Below are 19,567 nucleotides of genomic sequence, written 5' to 3'. Positions count from 1 at the left end.
TAATGGCCAAAAAAATTGCACATATCAACTTCTTCTCTCTAGAAGTCTTCTCTCGCCTGTTGTGTTCTAATGTTTTATGTTTCCATTTGTCTTCTTTTTGGCAGTCGTTGCCCCTTCTAATGAACGAGTTTATGTGAATCAAACTCAAATCATGAGGGTACTAATGTGTAATTTACCTCAGTTTGTAGTACACTAATTTTTTGTTCTTCAACATTTAAACTACCACTAATCAGTGGCATACATGTAAGGTTTTATCCATATAAACTAAAATATGTAAATTAAATGATCCTTTTTAGTGTTGATGTGGATTTATTTTGAACACTTGCATACAAAAAATCAAAAAAAAAAAAACTTCAAATGTTTATTGCATGGAGGGGTTATTATAGCTAGAAAGCGCAAAAGCCTGATATAGAATAACAGAGGTACAAAAGAGGTATAATATTAAAGTAATCCCCAGTGATACCTAGTAACTTGGCGTAAATTATAGCCAGCTTAACCAAACCTACCTAAATACATTACATACCACGCAAGTACAGTCAAACTGGTTAACCAAGAAGCTTGGTTTCAAATATCCAATGGCGCTGTTTGATGGGATTAGATTTCAAGTAACACTGCACCCAAGGCGGATTTCTAGCACCACCCATTATTGCCTCCCCATCTCTACTTGCAGGTACTCCGAGCAATTTAATTACCTTCCGTTTCAGTGCATCAGTGGATGAACAATTGAAAAATTCCTCCTTCAGAAATGCAGCAACATCGAATTAAACTATATTCATGTGGAATGCATAATAATATGCTACTACTGGTAAACTAAATAGTTTACAAAATCAAAAGCAGTAGATGCACCACTCCAAGTTTAACAAGCACAACAAGTAGGCATGTTTTGAAGGATTTCCAAAACCAACTTCCAAGATTGTCCTTCTCAAGTTGCTATGGCTCCAAAACAGCTAAAAAATTAACAATTTTCTTTTAATTTTAGGCAATGGCATCAGAGTCTCAAAACATATACTTGGTTTTCTATTCTTCATTTTCTTTTCCTTCTAGATTCACATTTTAACTATTCAATGAAGACCATCATTAAAAACTTGCAATCATGATCTTAGTTTGCAATATTGAATTCAAGAGCACATGTAAAATGATTTACACCACAAAAGTCTAAAGGTTACCACAAGATTTTTAAATATAATGTGCTTACCCCATTTTCAGCATGAGCATAAGCATGGATTCGGGCAGTTGGATCCTCTAGGGTAAACCTAACCCTATAAGCTCCACAAGGAGCGCGGAAATCCTCAACTCGCCATGGAATTACAGCAACAAATCGTACTACACACCTGAAATTATTTGTTTCCTGGAAGGTTACCCAAGCAACAAATAAGCACAACTCCAGTCAAACATTATTCCCTAGTTTTAATATGCTTCCATAGCCTTCAAGCTAATTCTCATATGAAACCATAACACCTTCAAAAGGATAAAACCATCGAGCTTAGTCCTCTCTATCAAAAGGTGGCATTCTCACCAATCAGTAATCTCACCAATTGCAGTAAAAAAGAGAAGACAACTATCTTGGCCATAAAAATAAAAATGCCAATTAGAACTACTACAGCTATTAAACGGCCAAACCTGAAGCAACCAAAATATGTAGGCTACAAAGCCCAAACGAATTAATGAAGCAAAAAAGATTCAAATTTCAACCGAGTTCAAAACAAACTCAACTGGAGCCCACCTAATCCTGACAGACCAATAATGTAGGTGCTTGCGTGTGAGGGAAGAAAAGAGATTGCAGATGATTCAAAATTCAAAAAAAGTTTCAAAGGTTTTGAGGTGTATTTTGGGCATAATCGGACCAAAAAGAGGTGGCTGGGAGAGTGAGAGGGTCCATCAATGTATAGTACATTTTGATTTTTTTTTTTTAAAAATGCTGAAGGGTATAATACCTTTTTACAAGTGAGAACATCCATCAATGTAGAAAATGGTACATCAATGCGTTTAACCTCTGATCAAGGGCATAATCATCACTCATAAATTTCAATAACTGCATCTAGGAGATTGAATCAAATATACCAATAAATGAGAAATAAAAACAAATTATATTCACATGGAACCTGTGATTTTTGATGGCCATGGACAGCTCCAGTATGGCATCCGATCTAGTTCACCCAATGATCGTTGATCACAATTGCTAACATGTACACATATAGAAAAAGAGTGAGATATTCAAAACTTCTGAAAAGAATTTCAATCAAAAGGGAATAAACAATCTATTTGTTTAACAAGGTGCTACATGCAAAATAATTCACCTCTGGCGCTCAAATATGAGAATATCATCATTTGGCATATCTCGGATCATTGAAGATGATGTGAACACACCATACCATAATCCTTCATGCATTTTGCAGAATACATGAAAAAATTTCATCCATTGATCAACTTTTAGCAGCTGAAGTATATATGTTACGCAGTCTACATCAAGGATCACTCTTAGGATAGTTCCAACAGTAGGAAATGTACATAGCACATCTCTCGATGGAGGCAGAGGCTCGAAATGTAGAGGAAGTGGATTGTGCAATTCATCTTCCAGCCTGTGGGGCATACTCATTAAATGAAAAATTTGTTAGATTACAAATAAATAAATAACTAGACATAGCAAGCATCAATATTCTACATGTGAAACTGAAAGCTGTTCAATTAGGCATAAATCATAAATGAAGTCATCTCTTTGATTGTAACAGAGTTAAAACTGTTGATAGACCAGATCTTAAGTTTAAGATACAGTGCCCCAAAGGGGTTGAGGAATGCACATGTTTCCCTATTGATGTAGTCCTCTTTTTATTTTATTTTATATTTTTACATCAAAGGAGTAACAAGTTAAAAAGAATTATAGTAACAGAAAACAGCTAACTCATCCAACACCTCACTTATTATGTATAAGTGTAAATGGCTATTTGAAGTTTTAAGTACTTGACTGAAAGTTGAAAAATACCGGTTGCTAGAAAATCTTTTGCCTAGAATCAGAACTATGGTAACTCATCGAGAAGGTCTAGATCCATACTATAGATACTTAGCTATAACAGAAGTTAAATACATAAATGCATGGTAGTGCAACCCTTGGAGAAAATGTCAGTTTCTTTTGCTATGTAAATTTAAAATTTTGGAAAGTTTCACCTGTACTTTTAATATAATTTCTGGTAAGTGGCAATGCTAAGGTTCTAAAATTACCAAACTCCAAAATCAGTCTAACAGTCTCCCTCATTGGGCATTTAGCCTAGCTTGTGAAAGAGCATTTCTACTCTAAAACTGAAGTTGGGTGTTTCGCAATCTAACTTCTAACATTCACAGCCTATCACTAAGATAATTTGGGCTTTCCAGACTAGCTTGAAACTTCTCCAAAGTGTCTCTCAAAGGTAGCAACAAAGGGGTTTATTAATATTTTAGACTTCTACTTTACCCTTTAAGCTGAATAGAAATAGAAAGAAATGTGCTTCATTAATAGGAGTCTATTTTGTGATGAATTAAAAACTGAGAGAACAATAAAAACTTACGTAAAATTATGATAGAAAGGCATCGGTTTAGTTATAGAAACAAATCTAGAAGAAAGTAGTTTCTAAATCCATCGACCATCTCAATTTACCAATATAATAAGTCATACCTCAAAGTAAAATGTCACTAAAAAAATTACATAATAGCTTATAGTCGATGAGGATTGATATTCAGCCGAAAGTCCAGCACGCCTTGCATAATGTAAACAATTAATTTCACAATTTTCATGGAATTTATTTATCCTCATTGTAGTACTTACCTAGTGCATTTTATCCTTTTTTTTTTCCTGATTCACAATTTGGAATGTAATCATACAAGTATTTCAGAACTTTTTTAAAAAAAAAACTTCCACAAGCTGTCCCTTTTTTCTTTTTTTTTCTTTTTTATTTCATCTGTTGATGGCATTTAAAAAATTTTCTTAAAAAAACAGAAAAACATCTTTCTACATTCTATAATGCTTCTGTATTTAACACCATCTTAGATTCTCTTTCACCAGTTTCTGAACAACTAAACTCAAATAACACTTTCTACAGCTGGACCAACCAGGCTATAGGAGTTCAAAAAGATTATTTATTCTATTTTAAACGGACAAAATTATTTACATGTTGCTAAGGCAGTTTCCTATTTAAGACTCCAAAATCCAAATCTCTACACGACAGGGAATTAGTCTTTAAAATTTCCATAATATCTACATGATTCTATATTATAGTAGGTTTCGCACTAAGGAAATTAAAAGTATGTTATGAAAGCAAGAATGCCTAACATTTTGCCCTCTTGCAATCTTTTTCTTTTCTCATCATTTTCTAAACCTCTGGAAATTATGTTTTTACAACCAGATCTGGTTTTTTCCTTTACATGTATATATCAAATTTCAATAATGTTAACAAGTTACTCTCAGTAACCACAGAATGTAGCATCATAAATAAATTAAGCCCAACACTGTTCAGCTAGGCAGCATAGTACCCACAACTTTCTTCCTCAATCGCTTCCCCGTACAACCCTAAACAAATCTTGCACCAATGATCAGACCAATTTATCCTATTAAATCTGTGATGTCCTAACTACCAAAGCATTCCAGAATATATTCTTCACTTTCAGCAAGCCAGACAGCCTTAGGCCTGACCCTTTCTACCTTTAATCAACCTAGTAAAGTCGCCAGACTAAACTCTATCGCCCATTTATAGATCTCAAGAGACGTAATCTTCTTAATGCATGGACAGGATAGGGTATCACACTGAATCAGAATAATTGGCTTCATGATAATACACCATAACTTAAGCTTCAAAATTTTCTTCTGAGAACTCTTGTAAGTCATTAAAGAACTAACCGAAACTCTAACTACATGCATCTGCAAAAAATATAGCCAGGCAACCAACTGCCTGCTTTGCGGTAATTTAAGCTCAACACAACTTAAAAGAAACAAATTTGTGAACAGCAATCCTCTTTTATCACAGCAGATATATAGCGTAATCTCAAGTTAAAAACACTCATTACCATAAATGTGACTTAAGATTCTTAATAGCAAAGCAGAGCCTTTCCAATCATACAATAGAGATAACAAGCCAATGAGCTCCATACAAAGATAAACAAAAAACCACCCTTTCAGGAGAAACAACCGAGCCAACAAAATGCCACTCCCAAAAGATATAGAACACTGCACCTGTTAGTAGCCTCCTAATCATCTTTACCTATGCTAACGTTTCCTTTCAGCAGGAAAGACAATTTAATATGACCACAAAAGTCAACTGCAACTGATTGATCCAATGAAATCGAAGGCATTGAAGTGCGAGCAAATGCTTGTTGATAGATGAGAATTCATATATAACCATGTGTCAATGATACCATGTAAAAAGTAGGAATGCTTCCACCAAATCCTAGCGTTTGCTTTACAGTTAAAGTTTTAAATAGAGGAGCAATTAAAAAGATACCAACTCACTTGTTATAAATACTGATAGGTGGAGCATCCGTTCCATCCCAAAGAAAAATCATCCACTTATCATTAGTAGTTTTGCTTATATGAAGTACCTTAGTAGGGCCAAACATTAAATATCAAGATGGATCAGCACACCTTGAAATAATCAAGCAGCATAAAAATATGATTACATTGGACACAGTTGAACATACCAAGTACATAAATATAACACATGAAAATCAAAGATACGGATCAATACCTTGCAAGCTAAATTTACACAAACCACTCGGTCGATCTCCCTCAACAATGAGAAATTTGGCACTAACAAGCATGAAAAGAAAAGGTGAAGCTTCTTATGGGGTGATGGAAATGACCAGATATTTGGCATCATAATTAGAGGACAGAATCACATAAAAAGAGGCATTGCACATGCATGACTTTTGATCTATATAAACATAGAACCAAAATGCCAATGCAATGTTTTAGCATATACAAAATCAATATCTTGCAGTATTGAGATGTAATATATAGGTCTGCGTTGTGTGCCAGAACTCTTAGAAGTTAGAAAGGTATACTCAGGAACAGTCCTTTCCAAGTTAATTCCAAAAAGGTGGACTTACATGATAAACAGTACTGGTTATAGAAGTTCCAGGAGAAGCTGGTGCAGTGTTAACTACCACTATGTTAAACTGTCAATCTAATCCTCATGTCCAGCCACGTTCAGCCCAGTACTTAAAAAAGTTAAAACGTCAAAAATTATTACTCAGTCTTCTACAGCCCATTAACACTCAGGCCCACCCTGCGATCTTAAAATTATTACTCCTAAGATATTAGGACAGAGACTCACTAAGCACTCTCTGCATGTTTATACCTAATGCATTTTAACTAGCATCTAGTGCAGTGGTCTCTTCAACTACCATATGTTTCAAACCTTAGAGCACAAATTGAACTAAAATCAAGCTCTATTAAATTGTAGATGCAATCCCGAAGGGCTTCAAGAATCAAGGATGGGGGGAAGAAATCAACCTCAGTCTAGTGGATCACCTGTAAAAATGGTTGATTTTAAATAGGGAAAAAACTTAAATTGTGGTTGATTTTAAATAGGGAAAAAACTTAAATTGAACACCAACCAGAAAAAGAAAATAAGCATGGGATCTAGAAAGGAAAATTAACAATATGAAGTTTCTAAATTTTCTAACCAAAGCATGACAATACAGTGGAACAAGCAGCTTCAGAAAAGCATATTACTCCAACCATATACTTTTGTTATAGGCATAGAGCACTCACATATAGATTGATATCAATTAAGAGATAATAATTATTAATACTTAATATGCATATAACCCACCAGTTAAAGGAGAAATATTGATCACACTAGCCAATAAAAAACATACCGTCAATGACCTCTGAACTTGCTAACCATTTTCTCAGGCTTGCTATTCTCCTTTCATCATGTTCTCTCGCATGAAATCTTAAAGAAACTTTATAAGGATGGAAACTATCACCATCTTTCCCATCATATAAAGCAAATGAAGAAAACTTGTTGTTGAATATAGCATATACATCTCCTTCATGAACTGTCATCTGTAGAAGTAATTACCTTTTTCAAACTAGATTTATAAAACACCATTTATGGAAAATGAAAAATATGCGTCTAGAAGGCAATACAATATTTACCTGATTGACAACTGTTCATACAACAGAAATACTTCATAAATGCTAGACATTAAGACTCAACAAGGCCAAAGCCAATAAGCTTGAACTTTCAGGATAGTTCTTTCTCACATGCAACCAAAGCCTCTTAACTACTAGCCATTAGACTAAAAAATCCTTCATGCCTCTATATGGTTATAAATGGACTGCAATCATGCAAGTTCGATTGCCATCAAGTTCAGTCATTCAATATTAAGGTCATAGTTCATATCAATCACATATTATTTCAAGTCATTTTGAATCAAATCATGTCAGATCATATTGGGTTTGTGTTACTTCATAAATTAAGTTCTACAATATTGCAAAAAAACAACTAAGGGACAAAATCATAAAGTATTATCATTTATATATAACACCATTTTTAATTTAACAAATAAACTAAATCATATGCTATTACAATTAATCAGGAAAAAATTATCACACAACTTAATTCACAAAGTTCAATCAAAATAGTATTTAGTTGCCTTGGATTTAAATTTTTTACAACTAATTCCTAAAGTGTTGAGCACTGTTGGGCCATATATTTCTTCCTGAAATTTTTACCTATAGCTCTTTGCATTTTTTTCATAGTTATTTTCTTCTTTTTAAACTGTGTATATATTACATGCTTTGAGATTAAATGTGAAACATTTAATTTTACTTCACATATTTGGCTTGTACACCATTCAAGTAAACTTGTATCATTCCAGGTATCAAATCAATTCAAGTTCGGTTAAGTATCATTTTGTTCAAGTTAATTTAGATGTCAGGTCATTTTACTTTTGGATTATTTCCAAATCAGATAATCTTATCTTGGATCAATTTCGCTTCAGAGTTAACTATTTCACTCAGTTTTGATTTATAATCAAGTTCAATTCAAGCAAGTTGAGTATGCAAGGTTTGCCACCTCTAGCAACAAATTTTCATCAAAATGTATGTGATAGGCCTGTGTTTGACCAAATTGGAACCCAAGGAGCTTGTGCATTTGGGAAGTGTGCGGAGAACGAAATTTTTTAATTTGAGTAGATGTAAGACGAGCTAACCTAAAAGGTTATACTATCATGTAAGGGAGCACTCTCATATGCAAGCCCATTGACTCATGCAAGTGAAAGGGATAGCAAGGATTATGCATAAACCGCCTTATTTGTTTTATTACACTTTATTTATCAAAATTAGGGCAAAATGTTATACCACAAATTTAGAAGGCTCTAATATCAATACAAAAATATGTCAACCTAAAAGCTCAGTTTAATAGTCAAAGACCCAAGAATAGGTTTATGATTTTATCTTCAACAACATAATCAACAATCATTCTTATAGAGAACAAACTAAGAAGGACAACTCCATTTCAACAAAATGCAGGAGAGTAGATTTTGTTATACTTGTCGCAAATTAATATGTTGTAGATATAATGAATTGAACTTGATTTTAGTTTTCAATCAAATTAAAGCAACCAACAGAGTCTAGTCTACAAATTGAATTGTCATAACTTTACATGCTTGCATAATGAAATCTCAGTTAGAGGTTAATAAGTATGTGCATGAACTACAACTCAAAATAATATTCTTATAATCTAATAAAGAATCATATATAAGAAACGCATCAATACATTTTCACATTAAGTCAATATTCACCAAAGATTAGCCCTTTATACTGATTTCAAGCACCATGTGCTATTTAATGGCTAAATGATACACTAAAAGAAACAGGGGGCACTCAAGACGGAGAGGGAGAGATATATGACTTCTAGCAGCAAATTATTCTCAGCCAGTTCAAAAATAAATAAGAGATGTAGTTGCTTTTATAGCAAGCTTCACAGGATGCATAAGAGAATCCTCAAGGTATCTACTTTTAATTGCTGATGCAAATTATGCCCTTTAAAGCAAACGTAACAGCATATACAAAAAGTAATTATATGAGTTTATCTACAGCCAAGAAGATTAAACTTTGAACCTCACATGGCTAAGAATGTTAGACTAAATGTCTTTGTGACTCTGTCATTCAACAATAACATCTAAGAAAACGTGATCAAAATTAATCTCAGAAACAATTAAGATCATTGTGGCAGTAAACAAATAGTTTGGTAAGATAAAAGATTTTACCCTTTTGGATGTCAAGGGCGAAAACAAAGTTTGATTCTTCAACAACTGAGAGTCTTTTGTTCCATCCAAATATAAGTTTCTTTGGTAGTTAATAAGACAGTAATTTACAGCTATATTGGGTCTCATATCTAGGTTTTAGTAATTTTTCTCTCACTGAAGTAGGCCTTGATATTATTGTCAATAAGACCTTATCTTGATTCTAGTCGGGTAAACAGGATATTTCCAAGGTCAAAATTTTAAATCACTCTTAGTTCTAATCTAATGACAATCTTAGTCCAATTATGATCAGTTAACATTTGCTAAATACTTTAGACGTTCATTTTGGTAGAGTTGATTTTAAGAGATATTTGAGTTATTGATGAGTCATCCATGAAACTATTGTTTTAAGTGATCTAAGTTATATGCGGTGCTCTTTCTTTTTCTGTCAGTTATCTCATTTTTAGCTAATCTTTTCTTTTTCCTTCCTTCTTGCGTGAACTAATAGTCCAATATATAAGCAACAGAGTTTCTTCTTCCATGGTTGCATACTTCCCCCATTCTAAAACCTAGCTGACTTCACAAATTGTTAAAACATTAGTGGCTAGATTCTTCTCAACTAGTCTTCCATTCTCAATCACTTTATAATTGCAATCCCCTAAATCCCCAGAAAAAAAAAGTTTTAAATCATTTTATATCATAAGCAGCAAAATGCAGATTGAATTCATAACAGATTTCAGAAAAGAATGTCAGTGCTCAAACTCCTAGAATCCTTAGTATTATACATCCATTCATGCTTAAAGCCACACTGTGTATATCATATGTGAAATTAGTTGAGAAATACACATTAGAACTATTCCAAATAACTAACTTGCTGTGAAAGCCCATACAAATTCAATTACAAGGTAATAAAGATGAATTATCGTGAGTGTTAGCACTTGTCCGCTCACTTCTTCCTAATCTTCTTTCACTTGTTTAACTGAATTTATAATTTTTCAAAAAAGAAATTAAAGATGAAACATGAACTGACCAAACACAAGTAATTTTAAGGAGGACAAGAAATGACACTTTGGAATTATCAGAGTATACCGTGACACGTGAAAGTTGAATAATATCTCCAACAGATGCAACAAGAGGAAGACCGTCGATTTCTTGAGCAAATACATGCACAGGAACCCAGAACTCGGAATGTGACTCGTCAATTACTTTTAGCTTACAAAAATAATCTGCAAACGAAACAGGAATTCTGGCTAAGCAAAAAAAGTTCAGAACGATCAGAAATACGATCAAGAAGATTAGAAACAAGAAAAAGAAAAAAGAAAGAATTCAAGTTCCGCATCTATATAACTTTCATAAAGAAATAGTGAGGTACTCGGACGAGTATGGAAGCAACGAGGTGAGTACAAAGAGTTATCATATTAGAACAGAAGGTAGGAAACAAGAGAGCAAAAAGGAGGAAAGAAAAGGTGGTGGGTACCGGTGCCTTTGGTTCGCTGGGGCAGAGTGAAGTCAAGAATGACGGAAAATAGGTTAACTTTCTGGTTAATGCAAGTAATGGCGTCCTTTAGCATAAGAAACTGGTAATCACCCATGTCTCCAATCCCTCTCTGAATTTCTGCTGCTATTTGACAAATGGTTTAAGGAAGGCGGGGTTGTGTATTTGTGTTGAGAGTGAAGAGGCAGCATGAGTGATGGGCCAACTACCACATTAATTGTTGGGTCTGGCAGGAAATGGGGGAGCATTTATTAGTCCTGATTTAGGGCTTAAATTAAAATGAAGGAAGCTGAGGGTTTGGGCCTTCGAGCATGTTGTCTCTTTTTGTTGAGCCTTTCCCCTTCCTGTTATTGGTCCACTCTAGCAACTTGTATTGGGTTTGTGAAAAGGCTTAATTAATTGAATATAAGTGTACAAAAAATTTGTAATATAGACCATTCATTTATTATTATTAAATTTAATTTTTCGGGTATAAATTTAATTTTTTATTAGATTCGAAACATTTAACTGAAAATCATATCAAGATTGACTTAAATTAAGAATATATCAAATCAAAATCGATCAACAATAACTGTTGTTTCGTTCTGTTATCATCTCTAATTGACACATGTACATTTTTTTCTTTCTCTTTTTTTTATTATTATTAAATCAAATTTGACTCTTTTATTGTTTTATATTATATAAAAGATCAAATTTCAATTTAATCATTATATTATACTAAAATTTAAGATCTAATTTTTATATATAGTTTTTTTACATAAGTTGTTACCTTAACATTTATAATGTTATTAGTTAATTTAAATATATTATTCTAATTAAAATGTTGACATGATTTTTAAGAATTGTTAACACTATTGAAATTCTCTAAGCCTTCTTTGACATGTTATATGATTTTTTTATTTACCTTATTAACATAATGGTTGAATTTCAATTCTAATTCTTTTATTATTTTAATTATATAAAAATGGTCAAATTTTAATTTCAGTCATTATACTACATACGAATTTGAGATTTAATTTAACTTTAAATTTAACATAATTTAGTACTTTAACATATATAAATTTCACTAGGTAATCTAAATTATTTATTTGATTAAAATACTGAATTGAATTTTATGAATTGCTAATACCATTGAATTTCTTTATTAAATTTATTAAAATATCACTTTTTGAAATATGATTATTAAGTAAATTTTTTTATTTTAATTTTAGAATGTGACACTAATAATTTAAAAATATATATTAATAATTGAAGTTCAATTTTTAAATTTAAAAATTGTTAAGATTAGATAAAAATATATATTATTAAAAATTGAATTTTTAAAATTTTTAGACTAATAATTTTAAAGTTGTTTGATTGTTTGTGATATTTCTCCAAGTAATTCAATTCAACCAAATTGATTTTTGAATTTGAAAAATTTTCATTTAAATTCAATTACTATCACGCACTGGACAAGCGAGATTACGATTGGTCGGTGACATTAAAGAGTGGAACCGGTTGTTGTAATAGAAAAACCCATTCGCATTAAAAGTGATTAACAGAGTAAATCCTGAATCGGACCCAAAAAAACCGAGAGAATCCAAATTCCAAACCTCACCAACGACCCGGGAATGGAGAACAAGCCTAGACATGACCCGAACCCGGATTCAAATCGACCCGAAGAACCAGAGCTCGACCTCTACACCATACCGAGCTACTCCAGTAAGTTCCTCCTTTCTAATTGATTAATCAATATTCCCCTTCTCCAAAACCCTAACGAAAAATCTCATTTCTTTCTTCTTCTTCTTCTTCTTCTTCTTCTTAGGTTGGTTTGCTTGGAACGATATTCACGAAACAGAAAGGCAAGCATTGAAAGAATTCTTCGAAGGCAGCTCAATCTCAAGAACCCCTAAAATCTACAAGGAGTACAGGGATTTCATCATCAACAAATACAGGGAAGACCCTTCTCGCCGCCTCACTTTCACCGAAATCCGCAAATCCCTCATCGGAGACGTCACTTTACTCCACAAGGTCTTCCGCTTCTTGGAAACCTGGGGTTTGATCAACTTCCTCGCCCCGCCTCCACCCCACGAAGGTTCCGAGAACGATGATAGGGTTCGGGTCGAAAACGGGGCCCCGAATGGAGTCCGGGTCGTCGCTACTCCTAATTCGTTGCGGCCGCTTTCGGCGCCGGTCGTTAAGGGTAAGAACAGTGGTGATGGGGTTGAAGAGAGTGGAGTCAAGTTGCCTCCCCTGGCTTCATATTCTGATGTTTTTGGTGATTTGAAGAGACTACATTGTGGTAGTTGTGGAGATAATTGTGATTCTGGGTACTATGAATATAAAAAGGTAATTCATTTTTTAAAATTTGAAAGATTCTTTTTGCGTTTAAATTTTGTGTGGAATTGTTTTTTTTATCTGTGAATTATCCCAATGAACAATGGTTTGCTTATAGATAATTTGTGCTTAGCATTTAATATGACGTTTCTCCAAGTAACTGGTTTTATAGGTGTAATCATACGTTTCTTCTTCCAGACTTAAAGTCTTTTGTATTAGCTTTTTATTTGTTAGATTCTTATCAAATTCATGTTTGATTTGGGACGCTGTAGCTTGGTTATTTGGGTGCCAATTTGTCTGGATATATATATATATGTATTCTGTGTTCGTTGTTGTAATTACCTGCACAAAGCTGAAGGCATGTAGTCGACTTGATTGTGTTGTGAAGTTGAGTGATATTTGTTTTAATGCATCTGCAGGATAATTTCATAGTTTGCGATAAATGCTTCAAAAATGGAAATTATGGCGAGGATAAGTCTATGGATGATTTCGAGTTGAAAGATTGCCATGAGAAGAGTGCTGCCAATGGTACTGTGTGGACCGAAGCGGAAACTCTTCTTCTTTTGGATTCTGTTCTGAAACATGGGGATGACTGGGATCTTGTTTCTCAAAATGTTCAAACCAAGTCTAAACTTGATTGTATTACGAAGCTCATTGAGCTGCCTTTTGGGGAGTCTTTGATAGATTCTGCCAAGGGAAGGGGCAATTCCAGCGGTACAAGTATGAGCATGAATGGCATAAAACCAGTTGTTGTTCCTTCATCTGAGGATCAAGAGAATATTATAAACGAGGATCAAGGTTATGATGGTGCAAATGAGAACAAAAAGAATGGGGATTCTGAGAATCAAGAGCCTCCTTTGAAGAAAAAACGCACTGCTTCCACTTCAGATGCTGATAGTTCTCTCATGAAGCAGGTAAAATTGTACCAGGTTATGTTACTTATACATGATGCCTCCATTTTATCCAAATTTATGCTTTTCTCATATATTATAAGTTTATTGCATATATAAAGACAAGCATTCTTTAAAGATTTTGGTTATACATTAATTGATTGTGTTTACTACAGATTGCTCGCATCTCTACCATGGTTGGGCCTCAAATCACTGCTGCTGCAGCTGAAGCTGCAGCTGCGATGCTTTCTGATGAAATGTCTTGTTCGAGGGAAATTTTTTATGGTGATCATATTGATTTAACTAATGGGTCCCTATCTCCTTCAATTTATCAGCAAGAAAGGTTGTTTAAAAGTTAATACTGTTATTCTTATTTTTCTTTCCCTTTGCAGCTAAATTTACTGTTAGCTTTTTTACATCAGTATGGTGTTTTGAAGTATTCGATCTCTTATATGTTTTAGAGCTCATAATACTGAAGAGTCAGAGATAAAGGAGAGGTCTAATCCATCAGGTATATATACATTTGAGTACAGTACTACAACATCATTTGGCAGTTTTGGCTGAAGAACCAAATTATGTGATCAAAAGTAGATATTGTTCATATTCCTTCTACTGAATTATTGCCAGCGTGTTCATTTATCAGTCAGCACATAGACATAGTTTCTTTAATATTTCAATGTTTTTGATTTGTGCTCTACTTTTTATCTTTTGCACATTCATAGTCGGAGTCCTTCCATTCCTAATCATCATCATAATTTGTAAGAAAATAGACTCTATTGCAGAATCTCAAGAGACACATCCGAAGAAGAGCGACATACCTTTACCATTGCGAATTAGAGCGGCAGTTGCAACAGGTCTTGGAGCAGCAGCTGCTCATGCCAAATTATTAGCTGTGCAGGAAGAGAAGGAGATTGAACATTTAGTTGCAACCATAATCGAAGCACAAGTGGGTTGAAGTTTCTGTTTTCACTTAATGTTTATCATGAAGCTATTTGATTTATCTTTAAAGTCATGCCTAATATTTTGTCTTTTCCTTGAATACAGATAAAGAAATTGAACTCTAAAATCAAGCATTGTGAAGATGCGGAGCTTCTAATGGAGAAGGAATATGCTGCAATCGAGGGACTTAAGGAGTATATCCTTGGAGAGCGGATAAATATCTTACGAACAACGTATAATACTGGTACATCTAAATTGTTAGAGTTACAATCACAAACCAGCAACTTAAGTTAACGTGTTTTATAGGTCAGGGTAGTGAAGCAAGAGATGCCATTAACATCAGAATTTAGGGTTTTCAGTTAATGCTTTTGATTAGTATCTTTAGAACCTCGTTTTAATATCCATGCAATTACATCTCTTCCCTCGATTGTTGTTAGTAGGAATTAAGGGCAATTAAATAACGGCATTTGTAACATTTGCATGATAAAGATTCATTGTTTCAATGTTTTGGTAGAAATTGAAGTAGCTTTGCATTTTCTGGTCATGTTTCTTTTGCATTTAGCAATGTTTTGAGTTCGAGTTTCAACATTTGTAACATGTTTGCTTATTTCCGAACTATGCCCTCTTCGGATATCGGGTAAGCTTTGATTTGTTTATTGTGCTTTCGAACTGGTTAGCTTCCATTCTTCTGGTGACAAGTTTTCCATGTCTGTTAAACTGCAAATAGTATCAAACAATTGCTTTGGTCGATCCAAGGGCCTTATAATTACTACTTTTATAATCTTTAACGCTGAAAATCTGCATTTTAGAATTGAATTGAAAAGAGGGATTTGAATCCCAAACGCATAAATTGCGTGATAATGGACCTTAAAAGAATTGAAGTTGGTTCAGTTTATGATAACAACGTGACAATTGACATTTTAAGTGTGATCAAGACATGAATTCATACTATACATAACTAAGATTATTTCTTGGAAAACAGTGGGCCACTAGTAATTCTAAAACAATATAATACTTCCAATCACAACCCCAATATTTTCTCACCATTATATTCTTGCATGCATAAAGTAAGTAGACTTTTTACTACAATTAAAAAGTACTCGATGTGTTGATTAATATTTGTATTTTTATTTTTAAGTGCATCATATTATACTTATTATTCTAAGCTGCAACATCAGAATTAAAAGAAGAAAGAAAAGAGAGAGGGAGTATTATTTCTATTTATATCGATATACATGTCCACGTTTTCCACCTATTATAAAAATAAAATAAAATCAGACATATATGTAAACATTTACTAACTTTTACCATTTTTAAAGTGAATCTTACCAACCTCTTTTGTATTACCATTTACTTACTTTTTTTTAATAAATAATTATTTCTATTTTTTGAAATAAAGTTTTACCAACTTTTATATACAATTCAGCAGTATGAAACTTGACCACATTTATTCCCATAAAAAACAATTTAATCCTTTCAACCACAACCCCGAATCTTGTACAACATTATAATCTTAGCATGTAAAAAGAAAGTGACTCTTTGAATCCTTATCTATGCGATTTAAATCTATTTCATCCTCAAAACCTTTAAGTAGTAGTCCTCTTATCTCTCTCTCTCTCTCTCTATATTTGATTTTTACCATCTTCAAAAGTTTACAAAGATTTTAAATAATTTCAATCAATGGAGCATCAGCCCTCATCCAAAAGAGTTACTCGCTTGTAGAATAAAATTGGGAAGAAAATAATTTATGATTCTCTTCGTATTATTTTAGGTAATTAAATTGGAACTATATAATTTAAGAGTAAAATTGTATTTTTTATAACATGATAACCTATCAAGTGTCAACAGTTTATCGTGACAAATGACTAAAATTTAACTATTTCACATTGACTGATTGAGTCTTAACTCGATTAGCATCAGTATTGTTGCTAGTAAAGGAGGATGTGGATTTGAGTGCACTGAAACACATTATCCTCCTATTTATGAGTTAAGGAGGGACTGTGAATAGTTCTAGGTATCATGTAAAAGAGAGCAGATATGATCAAAACCTATAATTAATGAAATTATTATATATAGATATATATATATAAACTAAGACACGTTGGGTTACATTCCAAAATTGTAACACGAACAATTATTATTAAAAAATCTTTAAGTAATTGGTAATTAAAAAAAAAGTTAGTAAGATTCATTTCAGAAATTGTTGGTAAGGCTTAAGTAAATGTTTATAAATAAGTCTAAAATTTTTATAATATATGAAAAATATGGACATGTGTATCTGTTGAGGTAAGTTTTTGAAGTGAGTGGTTAAATGCTAATGAAAATACGGTTACTTGTGGTCAATGTTAAGGAGTTGAAAAGTGTTCTACAAGGGCATAATATAACATTAAAAAAATAGATATTTTAAAAAAAAGAGATGACGCTTTATAAGACTACTTATGAAATAAAAAGAGTACAATTATGGTGTAATACCCTGAACATTTTTACAGTAAGATATTATCCTTGATATAGTAAAATAAGGAAATAAAGTGACAAAAAGGGAAATTTTGAGTTATGTCAATATTGAGAAGTATATTATGATATATTAATTCAAGAAAGGATTAAATTGTAAAAGTGAGAAAAGTTTTGTTGCACAAGAGTAAATATTCATAATTTGAAGGGTTAAAGTGTAAATATGAAAAAGTTGAAGGACCAATAGTGTAAATAATTTAAGAGTGGAATGATCTAGAAAATAAGGAAAATGGATGAATTAGGACCAAATGGAATAGATGAAGAACTATGAGGGACTAAATTGCAATTTTACTAAATTAAATGATGACTCAAGGATGAAATTTTAAAAGATAATGAAGGGCAAAATGGTCAATTGGAAGAGAGAGAAATCTAGAAAGTAAGAATGATGCTAGAGATATTTTGATATTTTATAATTATTTAATTAGATAAATATTATTTTATTAATACTTTAATAAGATATTTTATTATTATTTTATTAGTATATAAAGAAAGAAAGATGAGAAATTCTCATCCATATTTTCCCATGCACTAACGTGAGAGAAAGAGAGGAAGAAAGAAAGTTTTGCTTTCTTTACAATTTGGTCCTTTTACCAAAAATTCACCATTTTCACTCAAAAATCAAATGAATTTCCATAGCTACCAAGAGACAAAAATGTTAAGGAGAGCATGGGGAGTTAGAATATCAAGTTGGATTCAAGAAATAGAAGCTGGAGGAGAGAGAAAATTAAGTTAAAGATTAGTATCAATAGAACAAGGTAAGTATATCAAGATTTCAATATGTTTTTAAGTTTGTTATTATTGACAGAGCATGGAAATAATGTTATAGTAGAGTTTTCTTACATAAGGTCCTATGTTTTTGATATGTTAGTGAAGATAAAATAAGAGAGAGTGATGAGAAATGGTGTAGAAAAAGAAAATAAGGGTGTTATAACATGGTAATTAATAGCTTGCACAAAAACAGTTTGGACAGCAGTAGTAGACTAACTTTGAAAAATCACCATAAATTGTAGAAATCGAATTAGAATATGAAAAAATATGGAATTAAAGCTTATTGAGTATAGTTTCTCATAGAAGAAATAGTGTAAGAAATGTATTTGTAAATTTTTAGATATAATGAATTTTGTGAGACAAGGTCATAATGAATTCAAGTTCCCCTGTTCTGACTTTGAAAAATCATAAAAAATTGAATAAAAATAATTAGGGGCTTAAATTTATATTTCTAAAATCCTGAATGAGTCTATTTTTAATAGAAAGAAACAAGAACATCATTTTAATCCTGTATGAGAAGATAATTAATTTTTGGTGAAGAGGGGTCAGAACTGTCAGACAGCAGAACAGGGGTAACTTTAAAGCATAAACTGTACTTATTGGCTAAACCAAAAATTCTGAAATTTTTATTGTAAGAATATATATGAGTCTAGATTCAGGGAAAATTATCGGATATTAATTTGGAGTTCTATAGATCCAGTTATAAATAATTTAGTGACTATGATGCAAATAGACAACTTGAATATTCATAAAAGTAAATAATAAAAATTATGGATAATGTTACTTACAAGTGTGTTATCTACATTAAGGATGTGGAATGGAGAGGAGGAGGAGGAAAAATATGTATGAATATTCATCTAGCATGGCTAATTTTCATATTTTAGGCTCAGGGACTAAATTGAATAAAAGTAAAACTTTATGGGCAATTTTGTAAACATGTCAGAAATGACCAAATTGCATGAAATGGATTATTTTATTATTTAAATTACAAAATTGTATGAAATTATTAATTTAGTTCAAGATCGGGGGAAAACATGTTTTAGGGATTAAATTGAAAAGTGTTGAAATTATGAAAAATTCTGATATTTTATAGAATTCATGGATTGTTATCAATATATATGAGAATAATAGCTGGAAATAAGGATTAAATTGCAAGAATTTTATTTTCTTGACCCTAAGGATGAAATCGTCATTAATTAAATGCATTAGAATATGAAATGAATGAAAATGATGATCAAATTTATTTATAAAGATCCGGACGACTCAAATATGAGACTTGATCGTGGAAAAGAAAAGATATCAGATTAGTGAAATTATAAACACAAACAAGCAATGAGGTAAGTTCGTGTAACTTGAATTATATTCTTAAATGCTTGAGATTGTATGTTATTTATGTGAATATGATTTGAATGTTCATTGTATGAAAATT

General features: G+C 32.3%; 2 protein-coding genes across 3 annotated transcripts; one reads left to right on the top strand and one right to left on the bottom strand.

The window, feature by feature from the left end:
- Window positions 1–338: 338 nt before the first annotated feature.
- On the bottom strand, window positions 339–10,881 carry LOC107939100 (protection of telomeres protein 1b). The gene is made up of 10 exons (XM_016872379.2): window positions 10,697–10,881; window positions 10,309–10,445; window positions 6,844–7,033; window positions 5,709–5,770; window positions 5,474–5,562; window positions 2,298–2,579; window positions 2,103–2,179; window positions 1,935–1,993; window positions 1,196–1,348; window positions 339–737 (listed from the first exon to the last, which is right to left on the bottom strand). The coding sequence occupies exons 1-10, from the start codon at window positions 10,809–10,811 to the stop codon at window positions 546–548; spliced, it is 1,356 nt and encodes a 451-aa protein (XP_016727868.1). The 5' UTR covers window positions 10,812–10,881; the 3' UTR covers window positions 339–545.
- A 1,373-nt stretch (window positions 10,882–12,254) lies between these two features.
- LOC107939099 (SWI/SNF complex subunit SWI3A) lies at window positions 12,255–15,403 on the top strand. Of its 2 annotated transcripts, none has more exons than XM_016872378.2 (7): window positions 12,255–12,415; window positions 12,519–13,042; window positions 13,450–13,944; window positions 14,097–14,263; window positions 14,382–14,431; window positions 14,703–14,866; window positions 14,965–15,403. In XM_016872378.2, the coding sequence occupies exons 1-7, from the start codon at window positions 12,325–12,327 to the stop codon at window positions 15,151–15,153; spliced, it is 1,680 nt and encodes a 559-aa protein (XP_016727867.1). In that variant the 5' UTR covers window positions 12,255–12,324; the 3' UTR covers window positions 15,154–15,403. The 2 variants fall into 2 exon arrangements, with proteins under 2 accessions (XP_016727867.1, XP_016727866.1); XM_016872377.2 differs by having other exon boundaries at window positions 14,691–14,866.
- Window positions 15,404–19,567: the final 4,164 nt, after the last annotated feature.

The sequence above is a fragment of the Gossypium hirsutum genome, chromosome A12 (genome assembly GCF_007990345.1).
Source record: "Gossypium hirsutum isolate 1008001.06 chromosome A12, Gossypium_hirsutum_v2.1, whole genome shotgun sequence".
Taxonomy (NCBI): domain Eukaryota; kingdom Viridiplantae; phylum Streptophyta; class Magnoliopsida; order Malvales; family Malvaceae; genus Gossypium; species Gossypium hirsutum.
The sequence above is the reverse complement of the archived record's forward strand: the minus strand, read 5'-3'. Positions and strand labels throughout refer to the sequence as shown.